Below are 17,423 nucleotides of genomic sequence, written 5' to 3'. Positions count from 1 at the left end.
AGTATCTACGTCTGACTAGACACGGAGTTTAAGAAATAAAGATAGACTTTTGAACCTTGTGATTCTAAATAAAAAATGTGTCTAATATAATAAAATATTCTTTGAATCTTGTGATTATAAACTTGACATGTAGGATAATTGAATTGTCAACTTACTCATTATAAAAAGCGGCGGACATAACCAAAATAAGATAAATTTTAACAACAAATTACGGGGAAAAATAAGAGGAAAAGAAACAAAATATGGAGACTCACTAAGGAAAATTACGGTATCCTTTACAAAATATACCAACCATAAAGACTAACTAAAGTGAGTAATCAAATTAATCATATTAGGCTCCGTGCATCGCACGGGCATAGTTTGCTAGTATTCTTATACTTAGCATCTGTCGTACGAATCTAAACGCGGAATCAAGGAAATTAAAAGCAATGATAAAATTTAGAATAGACACAACAAAGAATCAATTGAAAAACAATTGAGAAAGGTCAATTACCAAACAATTACATGTAAAGGGAACATAAACTATATAGATCTGATCTTTCTTTTTATTTTTTTCATATAGATCTACCTAAATTGCACCTTGCAAAGCTGGGTTCAATAATGGCAAATCACAAAAACTCTCTCAAGAGAATACATCATCCATCAAAATAGTCTCCAGTAAATATGTAAGGCTAAGGACTATTTATACTAAGGTGGATATTTGCATGGCTAACAAGTGACCCAAGTATCGCGAAGCCATCCCTAAAGGAACTTAATTGGCTAAACTACATGTGTAGCCAAATTAAAAAGTCTTCAATTGTGGGAATGGTCCAAATTTTCAGAGATAGCCGCCTCCAAATTACAATAGTAGCCTTCAACATTCTTGGTGACTATCTTGATTCATATCTATCTGTAAGAACAAATCTTCGAGGAACAATATCACGAGGATGCACTTCATACGATACATCAGCGTCAATTATTAAGCCCAACAAATCTAAAACAGTAGAATAATAAGCTCAAGCACTAACACTGGTCTTATCCAAAAAACGTACTTACACAAGTTACAAAATGAAATTAAAATACAAAAATTAAGGAGATATAACTCCAAATTAATTCAGAAAGAGATGAAAAATTAATAAAATCTCACATGATGCTGCAAGCATGTGGGTTATCATCACTGAAAAGAGAAGCAACTGCTTCATCTGATGCTACGGCAACTGAGTAAACTGAAGGAGTGTGAAAAAATGTGTGCACACTTGGTGCTGCCACATTTCTGGATGTGTCGTAGTAATGGCTGATAATGTGATTTGGGTACTGATAAAATGAAGCAAAATGTGAGTAGCCAACCGGATATGGCCATGGCTCTGCTGCTTTCCCTGCTCGTTTTATTGCCTTTAGCACCTTCTTTTCTTCCAATCCGTAGCCTCTTGCCGTGACTTTCTGCGTCTCCATATCGATGTCTATAGCGTCTACTCCTGAAATTCCATATCGAGAAATAAGAAAGATGTACATGATGATGTTTTCTGTAGTCCCTTTGAAGTTACATTTTCAAATCGTATTCTAATAAGTGGAGTAATATTTTATAACAGTAGTGTGCAAGTCAGCTTGTGTGTGCACGACCATCTCATGGAATACATGATGCATACTCTCACCGGTACAATTATCAGGTAATTCTGCTGGCGAAAGCTTAATTAGGCAGATGGGAAGAAATTAATCACCTAAGGTTTTCTTTTATTTCTAATAGAGGTTCAAATGTGAAGTAAACTATGTGGAGAATATCTCCCAGGCATGTGCTATGTCCTTAATAGTTAATCCTGTCGTGTTTTCATTTGATACTACTATGCTTGGACTTGTGACCAACTGTCTCACCCCTACTTTCTTTTCATTGTTAATTTCCAGTTTCGTGTTGAGTATAATTATTATCCTTTGGTTGTTGCGACCTTTTTCAATCTTGTTCCTTGACCACATATCTATGTCAATAAGTGCAATTATGTATGTTTGGCTACGCTAGCACTAAAGATGCATATAGAGGAGTGAGATACAATTAACAGTTATTGTTTGATACTTATCGTTTTATCGTGTGATATTTGGCAATCCAATGACAAGGCTGTTCATACTTTCTTGCTAAAGGAGAAATTCCAAAGATGTACTGTCAAACCTTAATATCACTGCAGTAATAAAATTTTGCTATGGTACCGAAACATGTGTCATAAGTAACATATATTTGACTCTTGGCCAGACATTAAACGTTTGGCTAGGAACTATGTAAGACTGGGCTTCCAAATGGGAGCTAGTCCAACTAATTTGTCGAACCAATTGGCACTTTTATTGGTTTACACATACTAAGTTTTGCACAAGATATTGGGGCTGGGTCTAGTAATGGTGCTAAAAACGGTAAAATTCAAGAGACTGTTGTACGGGTGTACCCAAAACCAACTTAATCCTATCCATATTACTCGTAAGTTTTAATTTCACATTCACGTGCTTGAAGAGATTCTCTTTTTCTAATTACTAGAAGTATACTGTTTTTCTTCCATTTCTGGGGAGGACCCTTCGATGACCCTTCTCCCTCATTTATACAGAAAAGGCAAGAAAATTATCATATACAGAAAGAATGAAAGATAACTCTGTTCTTGTCATGTTAGTGAGCAATGTGTAACTCTGTTCTTGTCATGTTAGTGAGCAATGTGACTGACCTTTGAGCTTGAAAAGAGCTTTTCTTAGCTTGGAAGCACATCCTTCACAATCCAAGTTTGGAACTCTAACCTCCACCATGATCTGCAACATATATCATACCATAATTCTCACATTCTCATTCCAAAAATATACACATTAGAACAGAGAAACGGAGACTTACAGACATGTCGATGGAACAACGTTTCAACTCAACACTATCGAGAAAGAGAGGCAGCTTGTGTTCTATACGAAGATGGGAAGAAGGGCTTAATTATGGTCAGTCAACGGAACTCTGGCTCTCCTTAAATTTGTTTTCAACTACTAGCTAGGTTCTGATCTTCTTATAAATATATGTAATGTAATTTAACTGTACAAGTCACCTAACGCTAAGTTTGTATTTATGAAGCTATAGCTTGGACAGAAGCACTAATTACTGCTCCCTTCATCAAAGCATAACATTGCTGAATGTTGCATTGGGTTTTGAAATTTGAAAGCTTCGCTCACGCGTGGACGACTGGGACGTTGGCGTGATCATCACCTTTTCCCCCCACCAGTCCAATGGCCCAACCCCCAAAATACCTTTCTCCCACAGTACAGAAAAAACTGATATCTACTTCAGCTTTTATTTAATTCATTTTTCTATAAAAAGTTATCGAGACAAAGATTCATATGTTGTCAATGAAGTTGACAAACTGGACCACCTCTAGCTAGTGCCAAAAATATGTTGTTGCATGCTTCCATGCAACTCTGGTACAAAAATCCTAGTAACAATTATTTGGCCCTTTACAATTTTTTTTTAGGTTTATGTTTTTTATATAAGAGATTTTTATTTTTTATACATAAGAGATTTAAAAAAAATACATAAAAAATCTGAAAAAATCAATATTTTCTATTCAAATTGTAAAAAACCAAGAGATCTTATTTCCTCTAATTATTTTGTGTGCTCACTATATTGAATGATGAATTATGATGAGGTAAGAATTGTTGGATTTTCAACCTTTGAAGGTCAGGACTCTGGATCTGCTGATCAACTAGTGTGATAATGAAATTAACACTGTGAGTTAAGACATATACATTAACCATATAAATTATTTTTATACTTATTTATAGTAGTATTTTTTATTCTGTAGTACCACATGACTTGCATCACTTTGCAAGTTACTAATTAATCTCATTTTTATGTATCTGTTGTAATTATCACTTAGGTGATTTAATAAGTAGTATAAAAACTTTTTTACACTATCAACGTATATATAACTGTGGCAGATGTACAATTAAAGCTACAGGTTCAGCCAAATTCAGTAGCGTTGGCTCAAATACTGTATAGATATTAAGAAATTTTTTACATATGTATAAATATGGAACTTCGAACACATGCTTCAAAGATTTGTGGGTTCAATACTATCTCGAACATATAAATTTTATTATATAAGGGGTCTCGAATCTTTTAAATCCCGAATATTATATAAGGGGTCGTTTGGTTGGAAACAAGTTATCCCAAGATAAACTATCTTAGGATTAGTTATGCCGAAGTAATTATTCCATCCTCCCACAGGGATAATATAACACCACAATCTCGATATAGCTAATTCCGATAATAGCTATATCGAGATTTTATCCCAACTAAACTTGAGATAAACTCATCTCAAATATAATTCCAAAATTATTTATTTTTATCTCTAGTACCAAACAAGCCCTGAGAGTTAAATTCTTGATACAGAGATACGGACGATATATATGTGCGAGAATATACTTTAAAAAGGCTGCAAAATGTAGAAAATGACATAAAGAAGACAAGATTTTCCGAAAAGAAAATCACATTCTCTCAGCCCTCTTTTACTATTCCAGTGAACTATTTTCATCTGGCCCATTCAGTACCATGACACAGGCGAGAATGCTCATCATGCGAAAGCTGTATTTGGTAGCATGATTAGGAGTTCAGTAATGATGCTGACTGCCAATAGCATATCAACCCTAATTAGAGTACATCTACCACATTTTCTCATTTCCATTCATTTCAAAATTTCAAACCTCTGTGTTGTCATAACACAGCGTTCAACTAATTATGACTTTTGCTCACAAATATTAAATTTTGACAAATCGAAAATAACTAATTATGACTTCATGGTAGGAAGCGTTCAACCTTGATCGATCAATCGATAGTATTGTTTTTTGACTTCAAATATTATTGGCTTCGTTTATATTTTTGAATAATATATTAAAAGAATTGTGACAAAATAATTAGATCAGAAAAGATAAACGTAAAATCATAAAGTATAAAACAGATTAGTGTTAGGAAGCAAATCTTTAAAAAAGAAAGTTTCTGAAATTATCCCATACAAAATTCATCTCTTGCATAATCAATTGACCAACTTTGGACGGGTGATTGGCGTGCCACTTGAAACTTTTGAGTAAACTTCGAATCAATTCCTCAAATGGTCATCTAAGTTGTAGAAATATCTCACTAAAGTAAATTTTTAATTTTTTTGGATAATAAAGTCATCCAACTATGCCCATATTTCCAACAAAGTAAAACAAACGGAAAGTGTTACATTCTTAACGAATGTTTACATTTTTTTTTTTTTTTAGACTTCATTTTTAGGCAAAAGACCCCTTAACCCATTTTTAAATGATAAAACCCATTAGGCTTTGTTAACTTACAACAAAAATTTTATTGTACTCATGTTTAAGTTGCAATATATTTTGTACCTTTATTATTTTAGCAGTTGTTCTCTGAAATTGGTTTTTATATATAGCCTATCTTGCCCCTCACGGCTCACTATATAGCAAGTGCCGTCTCTCATTAAATTATTTAATCTATTAACTTTCTCCTAATGAAATATCTCCCATATTCAGCATAAACATTTTTGAAGTATGAATTAGTAGAAACATCCCAGTGGCAATTAACAAGCTATATGCATCTGATGCATTGGAGCAAGCAGTGATGAATTTACTGTTTAGTGTTATCCAAAAATCAAGCAATTATATGTACTGGAGAATGATCCGAACGAGTAGTTATTTAAACTCATGAGATTTAACTTTTAACTTCAAGCTTAGTGTTAGATTGCACCCCCATTTTGCTTAAGTTACACTGATATAATTTGTTTTATGAAAGATGCATTTGAAATAGGTCAGATGGGTTTTCTTATTTAAAAATGGGTTAAGGGGTCTTATGCCTAAAAATAAATCCTAAAAAAAAAAAGGATGTAAACATCCGTTAAGAATGTAACACTTTCCGTTTGTTTTACTTTGTCGGAAATATGAGCATAGTTTGATGATTTTACTGTTCAAAAAATTTAAAAGTTACTTTAATGAGATATTTCTACAACTTGAATGACCATTTGAGAAATTGACTCGTAAACTTTTCTTTCAAAACTTTCTTGTCTAAAAAAGAGTAAAAAGACCTCAAACTTTCCTTAAAATATATTTTAGTATATTCAAAGTTGTTTCCTCTCACTTTCAAATCTTTTCCAAACAAGAGGATTCCCTAGAACGATGGGCTGCCCCATAAAGTAAGCTAAAAAGTTAGTTTTAGTGCCCATTGAAATCTCTGGTCTAAGAGGCAGCCCAGTCAATTGACTCGGACAATTAGTGTTGTAATTTACTTCTCTAGAAAATTAGTACCAGATTAGTTTAAGAAAATACTGCTTTTCGTTCTCCATTTTCAAGTTTCAATTGCATGGCTCGAAGTATTCAAGCGCTGTTATACACAACAATAAAAAAAGAAAAAAGAGGAGAACCAGCAATAAGTTATTGTACAGTTACTAAGCAGAACCTGAAAAAAACAGGTGCAGAAGCTCTTCCTTTCTATTTCTTCTTAATGAAATTTATACTTATGTAAGTTTTCAGATGGCATAAAAATTATTTACGCTGTTTATGTATATTAATTTAGCTCTTCTTTAGAAACCCAAAAGACAGAAAACTCTAGAGACAAAAAAATTGAGCAACTAACGAATGGGCACTAGGGCAGTGTGCATCAAATGCACTGCAATATATAAGTTGGTAATCAATGTCTAATCTGTCACTGTCACTTTAAGGTGACTTATAATAGTTGAAAAAAATAAGGTGACCAGCTGAAAGCTTTTTTTAATGCCATTTTAAATGCAAGTTCACGAGAAAAACTTTTCTCACGGTGGAATATTCACGTTATCTGACTAATTTAGTAGGTGTTTGGCCACAGATCTCAAATATTTTTCACTTTATTTTGAATATATGAAGCTAGAATTAAAAATGGAGTCATTAAATTTGATAATTTTATAACCAAACACTGATTTTAAAATAAAGTAAAAAATTATTTTTTTAAAAAGCTGATACTTCTCATGGCAAAAAGGGGTTAATATTGACAAATATTTTGTGTCTTCCGTTAATTAATAAACGAGATATGTCTTTGAGAAGCCGTTCCTAACTTATTTGAGGTTGCGCATAGCAGTAATTATTGTTGACTTCTTGCTGTCGTCTAATCTCAAATTTTAATTAATATCAGGGGATTTGAGCAGACAGAAGAATATATACTACTTGCAAATATTGTAAATAGTATCAGAAGAAAAGCATGGATATTGGATACCAAAGGATTGGAAATCACAGAAGATCTACAGAGTCATCATTTTGGCTTCCATTTTGCATTAACAAGCCCTTTGCTAAATACTCTGTACTTATTCTCATCTTCCTCCTCGTACTTGGTTCTTACTTGTGGACAACTGTGCTCGACAAAACCTCAAACGTAAGTTCCTTTTAATCTACATTAATAATTTTGTACTATCGACAAAATCTTCTAACAGTGTCCCCAATTAACTTATAGAACTCCAAGTAACCTGCAAATTGTAGAAATTAATCCATTTCTTTTTGGATGTTTAAAACAGGTAAATTTATAAGTAGACTAGACACTTCAAGTCATAGTCATAAAGAATTTGTTGTAATAAATAAATAAAGTAGCCAACAGATTATGTTTCGAATTTCTTTGTAGACTTTGTTTCCCATGGGGGCTAATATGTTTTTTTTTTTTTGGTTTCTGGTTTCTGGTTTCGATATGTTCTAGGTAAACAAGGTATTGCGAAGTAGGACACAAGAATTTCCACTCAATTGCTCACTTGGTAACCTTACAAAAACATGTCCAGTAAATTACTACCCATCTGATTACAAAATTATTAACACCAGCCCTTCATCATCCTCTCCTAAATGTCCACATTACTTCCACTGGATACATGAAGATTTAAAACCATGGAGGAAAACAGGTATAACTGAAGAAATGGTGGAGAGGGCTAACAGGACTGCGAATTTCAGACTTGTAATCTTGAATGGAAGGGCTTATGTTGAAACATATGAAAAGGGGTTCCAAACTAGAGATGTTTTTACACTATGGGGTATTCTTCAGTTGTTAAGGAGGTACCCTGGAAAAATTCCTGATCTTGATATGATGTTCGATTGTGTCGATTGGCCTGTTGTCAGATCAAGTGATTTTGCTGGGGAAAATGCAATTGCTCCACCGCCTTTGTTTCGATATTGTGGGGATACTGAAACATTGGATATTGTTTTTCCTGATTGGTCTTTTTGGGGATGGTAAGGATTCAAATTTCACTCTTAACTTTTGTGCAGCCTTTGGTAGTTCAGAACTATGTTGCTCGAACTCACAAAAAATGTTACTGCATATCTGGTGTCGGATCCTTTGAAAATACGTAGTTTTAGAGGATCAGACACACACCCGTCAATATTTTTGAAGAGTTCGAGCAACATAGGTTCAGAATGTTCATTTCTGAGACATTTTCATACTGCATGCATAAGTTGCTAGTTTGATTAATTTGGTAGGGCTGAAATAAATATAAAGCCATGGCAAGACTTGTTGAAGGATCTTAACAAAGGGAATAAGCAGCAGAGATGGCAGGATAGGGAGCCATATGCTTACTGGAAAGGCAATCCAGAAGTCGCTGAGAAGAGAATGGAGCTCGTTAAGTGCAATGTGACCGAAAATCAGGAGTGGAATGCTCGCATTTATGTCCAGGTGAACTTCCACATTCCACCCCCTTCCTTTGTCGATAGTCATTTAACTGAAAACTCTATAAGCGTGTCACCAAGTTAGGTTAGGCTAACTTCGAAACTAGATGCGGCCAGGGATCATCCTTTCACAAGGACAAAAGGAAGAAATATCCATAGGAAGAACCTTAGACGGTTTCTCGAAACATCCTTACTTTGTTGTTCACAATAGCAGTTTGTCAAGTGGGAGAATGAAGACCACAAATCGAGGGTATTTGGTTGCTAGAATATATTTTCCAAGGAATGACTTCTTTTGACATTATAATCCCTGTGTAACTAGCATGTGAACCAATAAGGATCCGGGCTAGTGAAAGATTGGTTTGTGAGGGAAGCAAAAGAGGGAAGTCTAAAGATTGTTTTGTAAGGGAAGCAAAAGAGGGAAGTCTCACTTAATTCTGTTGAAGAAAATTTTTCTGCTCTAAAATGGTAGTAATAGTTAAAATCCAATGCAAAAGAGACTCATAATATTACCACTGTCTGTTCAAGAACTAAGGATAACTCTAGTCTCGCGAATGTTTCGAAATTAACCGACACCTTTGCTGCTGTTACAGGATTGGAAAAAAGAGATAAAGCAAGGATTCAAGAATTCTGACTTAGGAAATCAGTGTCACCATAGGTAAATCCAACCAAATTTCCAGTGTCATTCATTTATAATTGCAGTAATTTTACCAATCTGCCAATTGAAGGTTTCTCCCCTGTTTTATTTTATGATAATTTATTACTTTAAATCAATTGTTTATCTGTTTGACCCCGGCTAGATTCTTGCAATTGCATGCAGATACAAAATATACATTGAAGGATCTGCATGGTCTGTTAGTGAGAAGTATATTCTTGCCTGTGACTCAGTTTCTTTGCTGGTAACACCTCACTACTATGATTTCTTCTCGAGAAGTTTGTTGCCACTAGTCCACTATTGGCCCATAAATGAAAATGACAAGTGTGGATCCATTAAGTTTGCAGTTGATTGGGGCAATAAATACAAGAAAAAGGTAACTAACTATTCCCTTGTAAGTGGTATCAATAGTATAGCCAAACCTCCCTATAACAATGTCGTTTGTTTTTATATTTTGACTGTTATAGCGAAATGTTGTTATAGAGAACATATAATATAGCATAACATGAATAATCGATTCTAAAAAGATTTGTCCTTTGCAACGAAATACTGTTACAGAGGATGGCTGTTATAGAAAGGTCTGACTGTATACTCAATTTCAATTTTGTCTTGCTGACTTTTCTCAGGTACAAAAAATTGGTAAAACTGCAAGCAGTTTTATTCAACAAGATTTGAGGATGGAGTATGTGTATGATTACATGTTTCATCTTTTAAATGAATACGCTAAGCTGCTTAAGTACAAGCCAAGTGTCCCTAAAAATGCAAATGAACTCTGCTCAGAGACAATGGCATGTCCAGCAGAAGGTATTGAGAAGAAGCTAATGATGGAATCTATGGTTAGTGGGCCAATTGATGAAAGTCCATGTAAAATGCCTGTACCCTTTAATCAATTGTCTCTTGATTCTTTCTTAAAAAGAAAAGAAAGTTCAATAGAAGAGGTCCTTACATTGGAGAAACAGTACTGGAAGGAGCAAAAAGAGAAAACGTAGAAATTAGGTTAGTGCTATAATTAATTTGTACCAAATGTAGAAAAGATATTTCATGTACCACGAGCAAGCCAACTCTATTATAATGTGAATTGAGTATGTACTAGTATGTGGTAGATAAGAGTAATTGATGATCACAAGTTTCAAGTTAGCTGAACTTCTTTATTTATTGATTACTTGGATTTGATTTTTCGTCCTATTTTCTACCGTTACTAGGCCGTCGGCGAAGTCAAGTTTCAAAGTGATTACCTAAATATTTAAAACAGCCTGTCATCGTTGAAAATTATATCACTTGTTTGACTTTAAATGTGGGTATTATCCATTCCCCAGTAATTAGTAAATCAATTGACGTATAGTGTTCCCTTCGGTTTTAAGAGTTTGGCACTCTCATCATTTATTGAGTTATTTTATTATAAAAGACGTTTATTTCTCTTCAAAGGTTTCTTAGAAATTTGTTCAATCATTTATTAGATAAAAGTAATTTTGGCTTAAAAAATCACTTATTCTGGACCAAATTAAAAAAGCCAGCAAATTACTTAATTGACATTTTCACTAATAAAAAAAAGTTTTGTTGGAGAAAACCACTACTGGTAGGACTAGAGGAAGTATTTGATTATTGAGACCAATGCAAAACAGACAACAGAACAGGCCCTCAAAATAATAAGTATACTACACTATTTACGAGAGGTAGCGTAACGATTACATCTCATGAACTGTGGGAATATGTTTCATAGAAATCTTAAATCCCTAATTTAATAGTATTGCTATAAATATGTAGTAACACAACGTACGGCGCAGAAACTTGATTAAATGAAGAAGGGGAAGTGGGGAACAAAATGGTCGCTGGAAGACTTGTAAAGAGCTCTTAAATACTCCAAGTGGATTGCTTTGACATATGCTCCTTCAATCTTAATTTAATTTATGTGATAGTGTTTAATTTACGAAATTTATGATTTTTTTTTTCTTTTGAAACTTATAATGTGAAACAAATCGTAAATTTTTGTATAGCTATAAATTATTTCATTGATAAAAACAACAACAACAACATACTCAGTGAAATCCAACAAAATGGGATATGAGATGGATAGATTGTACGCAGCCCTTACCCCTACATTGGGAGATAGAAAAATTATTTATTTTCATTGATAATAAAATAAAATTTTAAAACTAAATTACATTCAGATATAAATAACTTAAAAAAATGTGCTGCATAAGATGAGGAGGAGAGTGATTATTAGCGAGCTATGATATACTTCCTCCGTCCCAAATAAACCTGTCGCATTTTTTAGTTACCTGTCCCTTAAGAAAGGATTTATAACAGTATGAGAGAAACTAAGCGTTCACCAAACAGTATAGAGAACCAGGTTCTCTATCTGTTCCCTCAAGTAACAGAAAGTAAATAAGACAAGATATTTACGTGAAAAACTCCTTGCTCAAGGGATTAAAAATCACGACCCACCAGAGTGGGATTTCAACTTCACTAACTAAGCACCTTAAATATTACAATCTCTTGCAACCTAGGAATTAACCTCTTAATTCTTCACCCCTTACAATAAGTCTATCGTAAGCTACAACCCTTGACTAACTTTAGCCAAGCAACCAACCCAACCTTGACTAACTCTAGCCAAGCACTCAAACACACCTTGACTAACTATAGCCAAGAAACCAAAATAACAAAGGTTGAAACCTTCCTACAATGACAATTCTCGAAAGTAGAGTAGGATTACAAATGAAGAGCAAAATGACAAAGACTTAACAAACCTAGGACCTAAGTGTAACATCCCATAAATCCGAGTCGCATATGAATGTATGAAAATCAGTATTAAGTTGATGTTTAGCCATATGAATCCATTCGGGATGAATTCGGGTGATAAACAGTCATTTTGAAGTCAAACCAAAAAGTGAAGCTCTTAAAGCCTTCTAAATTCATCTAAGTCTGAGACAGTCTGTACTTATGGCCAGTTTTCGGGTATTTTCGTTAGGAATCTAAGAAAGCTCAAAACATGAAAGTTGTATCCCTTTGAAATACCATTCCAACGATATATTATGGAGCTTAAGCGGAGCTCTGTGCTAGGAGTTATGACCGTTTTATTGAACATTGTTGACACAGTCGAAAATCGAAAATTTTAGTTAAGTGTGAAATGGACGGGGGAGCTCGCGGAGCGCGGCTCAAAGAGAGGTAGGAGCTCTCCATAGGACTCGATCAGCGAGATGTGAGGTCCAAAATGTCCAGACTTATAAATACGACCCTCGGATGATTTGATGTCATTTTTCACATTCCAAACTATGTTCTAAATTGTATTTTAGAGAGAAAACAACCCTAAGGCCTCCCCAAACATCTAAGGTAAGTTCTTACTCAAACCCCATTATTATTACCTCAATCTAACAAAGATTAACACTAGAAACCTCACCTACTCCATAGATTGTGAGAATTCGATTCAAGAACGGTTGAAGAGGAGAATTGTTGGAAATTCGTCGTGAGGTAAGTTCCTGAAATTCAAGTATAGTTATGGGGATTGTTTGGGGTTTATACATTGTTTATATATTGTTAGAATCCATGGGTGAATTGCATGAAAGCAAGAACACGAAATCGGCTTAGAAACCCTAGTTTTCAAAAAAGGGTACGAATTCAAGAGAAAAGTGTAAAGCTCTAATATTTCTCATCTAAATCAATTGTAGCGTCACTGTTGAACCTCGAAAAATCCGTTTGGTAGAGATATAGCGGGAATCGAGGTATGCCTCTTTTAAAACATACTCTTTTGAAACGATTTGTGTGACTTTGGTTATGGTTTGTGTGCGTGCGGGACAAGCCCACATTAAAAATTGTTTGTACTATATTATTTATGTATACGTACTCATGATTTTTTTATTTTTTTTTTACTTTAAAGGATGATTGAAAAGTTAGATATAAAGCTTTGGTATTTGTACTCGAAATTGCCCTTAAGGGATGTTTAAACTTGATATTTGGAAAGCTTGATTATCTCCTGTGATGTCACACCCTAACTTATTAGGGCGTGATGGACACCCGACCCTTACGTAGGGCCGAGCGAACCCGCTAACTCTCGTGATTCTCGTAATCATACTGGGCCCTCAAATCATGACATGAATGCATAATGTAAGCTTTTCAGAAAGGAACATGCTTTTCATTCTTCTCGGATCAAAGAAAATCAGATACATATGAAACTTGTAACACAACATATAATAACACATCGCTTACGGTGAGCCGTTTTACGTCACCGACACACTATATACATGACACCGTCTGCAAAGTCTCTAACATGGAACATGATACCATAACATGATGCTCGACTGGCAAAGACTGAGAAAAATGGAGCTCGCCAATCCCGCTGGAACATCTTCTACTAATATCTTCACCATTTCGGGTGTACTGCGCGTACGAAACTGTAGCCCCCCGAAGAAAGCGGGGTGATGACGGAATATCTTGGAAGGCATGTAAAGCATGAAATACGCGTGGCTGGATCATAATGAGAAAGAGTGTAGAAAATCATAAGACTTGCCTTTGAAAACATATATATCATGCATGTCAATGCCATAAAACCATCGTATAAACATATAGCGTGTCCCGGCCCTCTAGTGAGGGACTCGGTAAGTAAAATCATATCATCATCATGTATGCATGCATATATACATATACATATACATATACATACCGTACCCGGCCCTCTAGTGAGGGACTCGGTGAATAGCGTGTCCCGGCCCTTTAATAAGGGACTCGGTAGTAGCGTGTCCCGGCCCTTTAATAAGGGACTCGGTAGAGGGAGTCCGGCCCAGCCCTTTGCTAATAGAGGACTCGGTAGTAACATCATCATATATATATATACCGTACCCGGCCCTCACAGGCCAGGACTCGGTGAACAATGCAGAGGAGTTGCACGAATGCGTGTCACAGCCCGGTCTGAAAGATACAGAGCTTGGCACGAGCAGAGTAGTGAGAAACCATATGCACATAAAAAATTTTCAAAGAATCAATAAAGTGATCCAAACGAATCGTCATTTGAAAATCGGGACAATAGTCACATCAAATATCTTTCGGACGTTACTCGGAAACATGTCAAACATCATAAGCATATCAAGAGCCGTAGAGATCATGGTCATATACCAAACCAATCCGAGCCCGCCTCGGAAAGTTACGGACATTATTCACTTGAGGACTTTCTACGGACATATCGAAGCAATCCGAGCCCTTTTGTGAAAGTTACGGTCGTTCGTAGTTACATCATTTAAGAACAAAACTCTTTTGAAACAAAACTTTTATGCAACTTGTGAAATTTAGTCATGCAATAAACATAAGAACCATAATTCGACTACATTAAAAATACGCATATCCGTAACAAATAAGAATCGCAGACATGCTCGGATCGCAAGAATAGAGTTACCTCGGGGCTCGTGTCATAACTTACTTTCAACTAAGACATGCCAAAAGAAAGAAAGGTTGAGCTTTACATACCTCGTCCGCTTCCTACGCTAGTCAAACTTAAATCTCGAGCTTCCAACAATCTACAACAACGCCATTAGGCATCAACCATTAGTCATAAACACTTAAGAATCTAATTCCAAGCCGTCACTTATTTACACAAATTTAGGCAGCATCTCCCCTATAAATCCAACAACCCCGAGGATTCAACTCGGCCAAATCGACAACAACCATACCAACAACCATACTAACAACATCCATAAGTGATTCAAAACGCATTCTAACGTTAATAATTCCTTTCTACACAATTCGACAACATTTCATTTATATTCAAATAAACTACATACGATCAAGCCAATACCAATGCTCACATATTCAATTACTACTCCGCAACCATTCAAACAAGATTTAAGAACATTCCAAACAATCCGCACAATATTCAAAACAATCCCTCCAACATACCATAGAACCCGAAGCCACCAACTTCCATAGGGACAACAACAATACATTTCTTCCTTCCAAATTTATAAACTATATCAACAATTTCATACGTTAGCAACATCATTTTTCATCAATACAAGAAACTATGTTGAAATCACATTATGTTCTAAATCAGCCCACAACAATTACGACTCCAACTTGAATCATTAAACCTTTATTCTTGCCATAGAATTCACGACTACAACAAGCAAAATATTAAGTAAACTTAGTTCGTCACTCCCACACAAAACAGCCCCCATTCGGCCACAATACCAACACACATAACTTTATGAATTTCATCCATTTCAACACTCTACCACACGTACAACTATCCATAATACAACAATCCAAACATGCTAAATAAATTAGTTCTTTACTCCTATATAACATCACATACACACGGCCACACACAACACACCATAATTTCATGAACTTCATTCATCTCCACACTCCACAACATACACAAACCATGCATAACCACCTATAAGACATGTAAGGAGAATTAACTCTTACCTTCCACTTACTTCTCCCTCCGCTAGAGTTGGTGAATTGCAACAACGAACGGTTTTCTTGTTCCACCAACTACTCCACGTTAACGAGGGCCTTCCAATTAGTAGGAAAGCTGTGAGAGAGGAATTTTTCTTGACCAAATTTTCCATGACCATGTTCGCCAACCTTGGCCGAACTCTCTCTCTCTCTCTCTCTCTTTCTCCATCTTTCTTGAATTTTCTAGGATTTATGAATGAAAAATATGTCTTGCCTTTCATGACTTATTCATATATATATATATAGGCCCCCTACAAATGTAAGATGAACACATGGCCCCCTTGATGGCTTGAAACAATTGGCTAGCCATGTGTGGGCCCCACGGCCACATGGCCATTCATGGCTATTTCATGAAATAATTTTTCCAACTTTTAGCCCCTAGTTTTTTCTTATTCCAAATTTACCCTTAATGCTCCATACCAATAAAAGGATGAATACGCGACTCATGCATTCTTAACAAAACCAGAAAAATATAACCTTGTCTTTAACTTTCCGCAACTTACTCGGAATATCCCATTGTACAAAATACGGGATATAACATGTGAATGCCCTATAAATGGATTGTGTTGAACGTGAAATTTTTTTAAAGAAGTGAGACTGTTTTCCAAAACTGAAATGAATTGATGTACCCCTAAAATGGGAAGATGAACATAATCCATGAGGAATAATTTGGCTATCGTGATATGACTTGTGATTCGACTTCTATGCCATGATTGATGATTCAGCTAATATGCTATGATTTGTATCTTGTTTGTGTTTGGGCCTGTATGGGCAAGCTGTGCTAGTCCAGAGGACGATTACCCGTTATGGATCTTAACGTATCGATACGAGTATCGCTGTGTCAGTCCAGAGAACGATTGACCTCCGAGGCATATAGCCCAGTGCATCTATTGTTGTGCTAGTCTAGAGGACGATTAAACTCCGTTGCTTCCTAGCCCGGAGTATCTATTGTTGTGTCAGTCTAGAGGACGATTGACCTCCGAGGTGTATAGCCTGGTGCATCTATTGCTGTGCTAGTCCAGAGGACGATTAGCCTCTATGGTTTCCTAGCCCGGAGTATCGATTGATTGATTTGCCTGTGAGTGGATTCCTTTCGTATCTTGGTTGCCTGCGAGTGGGTTGTTTCGTACTTTGATCAGCCTATGAGTGGCTTGTTTTGTATCTTGTTGCCTGTGAGTGGCTTATTGGTAATAATGAACTTGTTTGCTTGTGAGTGGCTTATTGAGAACAATGAACTTGTATGCCTGTGAGTGGCTTATTGATAATAATGAACTTGTTTGCCTGTGAGTGGCTTGTTGATGATAGTGGCCTCAAATTGAAAAGACTCAAATGGTAATAAATGGTATACTGAATCGAAAAAGATATATATATACGTGTCTTGATGGGTTTCTATTCATAATGATAAGTTGTACGATTGATCTTGTCTTTGGTTTCAAACTATTTTATTGGAACTGTTTTCACTAAGCACTGGAAAGACTGGAATTATACTTAATGACATGATGAGTTGAACTGAAGTATATACCAATTTATGGTCTCTCTAATTGATGGTTGTGAAGTTGTTGGTCTATTCTTATCTCTGGAATTCCAACTATTTGTCGTTGAAATTGTATCACTGATCTTATATAAATACATATTTTGTTATATTACTTATTGTCCCCGAGGCACTCAATGAGTACTCAGT

General features: G+C 35.5%; 2 protein-coding genes across 3 annotated transcripts; one reads left to right on the top strand and one right to left on the bottom strand.

Annotated features, from left to right (window-relative positions):
• Positions 1-972: 972 nt before the first annotated feature.
• On the bottom strand, positions 973-3,242 carry LOC132056568 (heavy metal-associated isoprenylated plant protein 31). The gene is made up of 3 exons (XM_059448834.1): positions 2,837-3,242; positions 2,676-2,757; positions 973-1,454 (listed from the first exon to the last, which is right to left on the bottom strand). The coding sequence occupies exons 1-3, from the start codon at positions 2,840-2,842 to the stop codon at positions 1,123-1,125; spliced, it is 420 nt and encodes a 139-aa protein (XP_059304817.1). The 5' UTR covers positions 2,843-3,242; the 3' UTR covers positions 973-1,122.
• Positions 3,243-6,299: 3,057 nt separating this feature from the next.
• Positions 6,300-10,473, top strand: LOC132056567 (uncharacterized). 2 transcript variants are annotated; one of them, XM_059448833.1, is made up of 7 exons: positions 6,300-6,443; positions 7,139-7,375; positions 7,691-8,211; positions 8,458-8,650; positions 9,234-9,298; positions 9,461-9,671; positions 9,922-10,473. In XM_059448833.1, exons 2-7 carry the CDS (start codon positions 7,205-7,207, stop codon positions 10,282-10,284), a joined length of 1,524 nt encoding a protein of 507 aa, XP_059304816.1. In that variant the 5' UTR covers positions 6,300-6,443; positions 7,139-7,204; the 3' UTR covers positions 10,285-10,473. The 2 variants fall into 2 exon arrangements, with proteins under 2 accessions (XP_059304816.1, XP_059304815.1); XM_059448832.1 differs by lacking the exon at positions 6,300-6,443 and having other exon boundaries at positions 7,020-7,375.
• Positions 10,474-17,423: the final 6,950 nt, after the last annotated feature.

This window comes from Lycium ferocissimum, chromosome 5 (assembly GCF_029784015.1).
Source record: "Lycium ferocissimum isolate CSIRO_LF1 chromosome 5, AGI_CSIRO_Lferr_CH_V1, whole genome shotgun sequence".
NCBI lineage: Eukaryota > Viridiplantae > Streptophyta > Magnoliopsida > Solanales > Solanaceae > Lycium > Lycium ferocissimum.
Note: the sequence above shows the minus strand (reverse complement) of the source record. Positions and strands in the feature narration are given on the sequence as shown.

Excerpts from the sequence above, each read along its gene's own strand:
- LOC132056567 (XM_059448833.1), top strand. The coding sequence starts at position 7,205 with ATGGATATTGGATACCAAAGGATTGGAAATCACAGAAGATCTACAGAG. Across the intron at positions 8,651-9,233 it reads ATGCTCGCATTTATGTCCAG|GATTGGAAAAAAGAGATAAA; the intron begins GTGAACTTCCAC and ends CTGCTGTTACAG. Across the intron at positions 9,299-9,460 it reads GGAAATCAGTGTCACCATAG|ATACAAAATATACATTGAAG; the intron begins GTAAATCCAACC and ends AATTGCATGCAG.
- LOC132056568 (XM_059448834.1), bottom strand. Across the intron at positions 1,455-2,675 it reads AGCTCTTTTCAAGCTCAAAG|GAGTAGACGCTATAGACATC; the intron begins GTCAGTCACATT and ends ATGGAATTTCAG.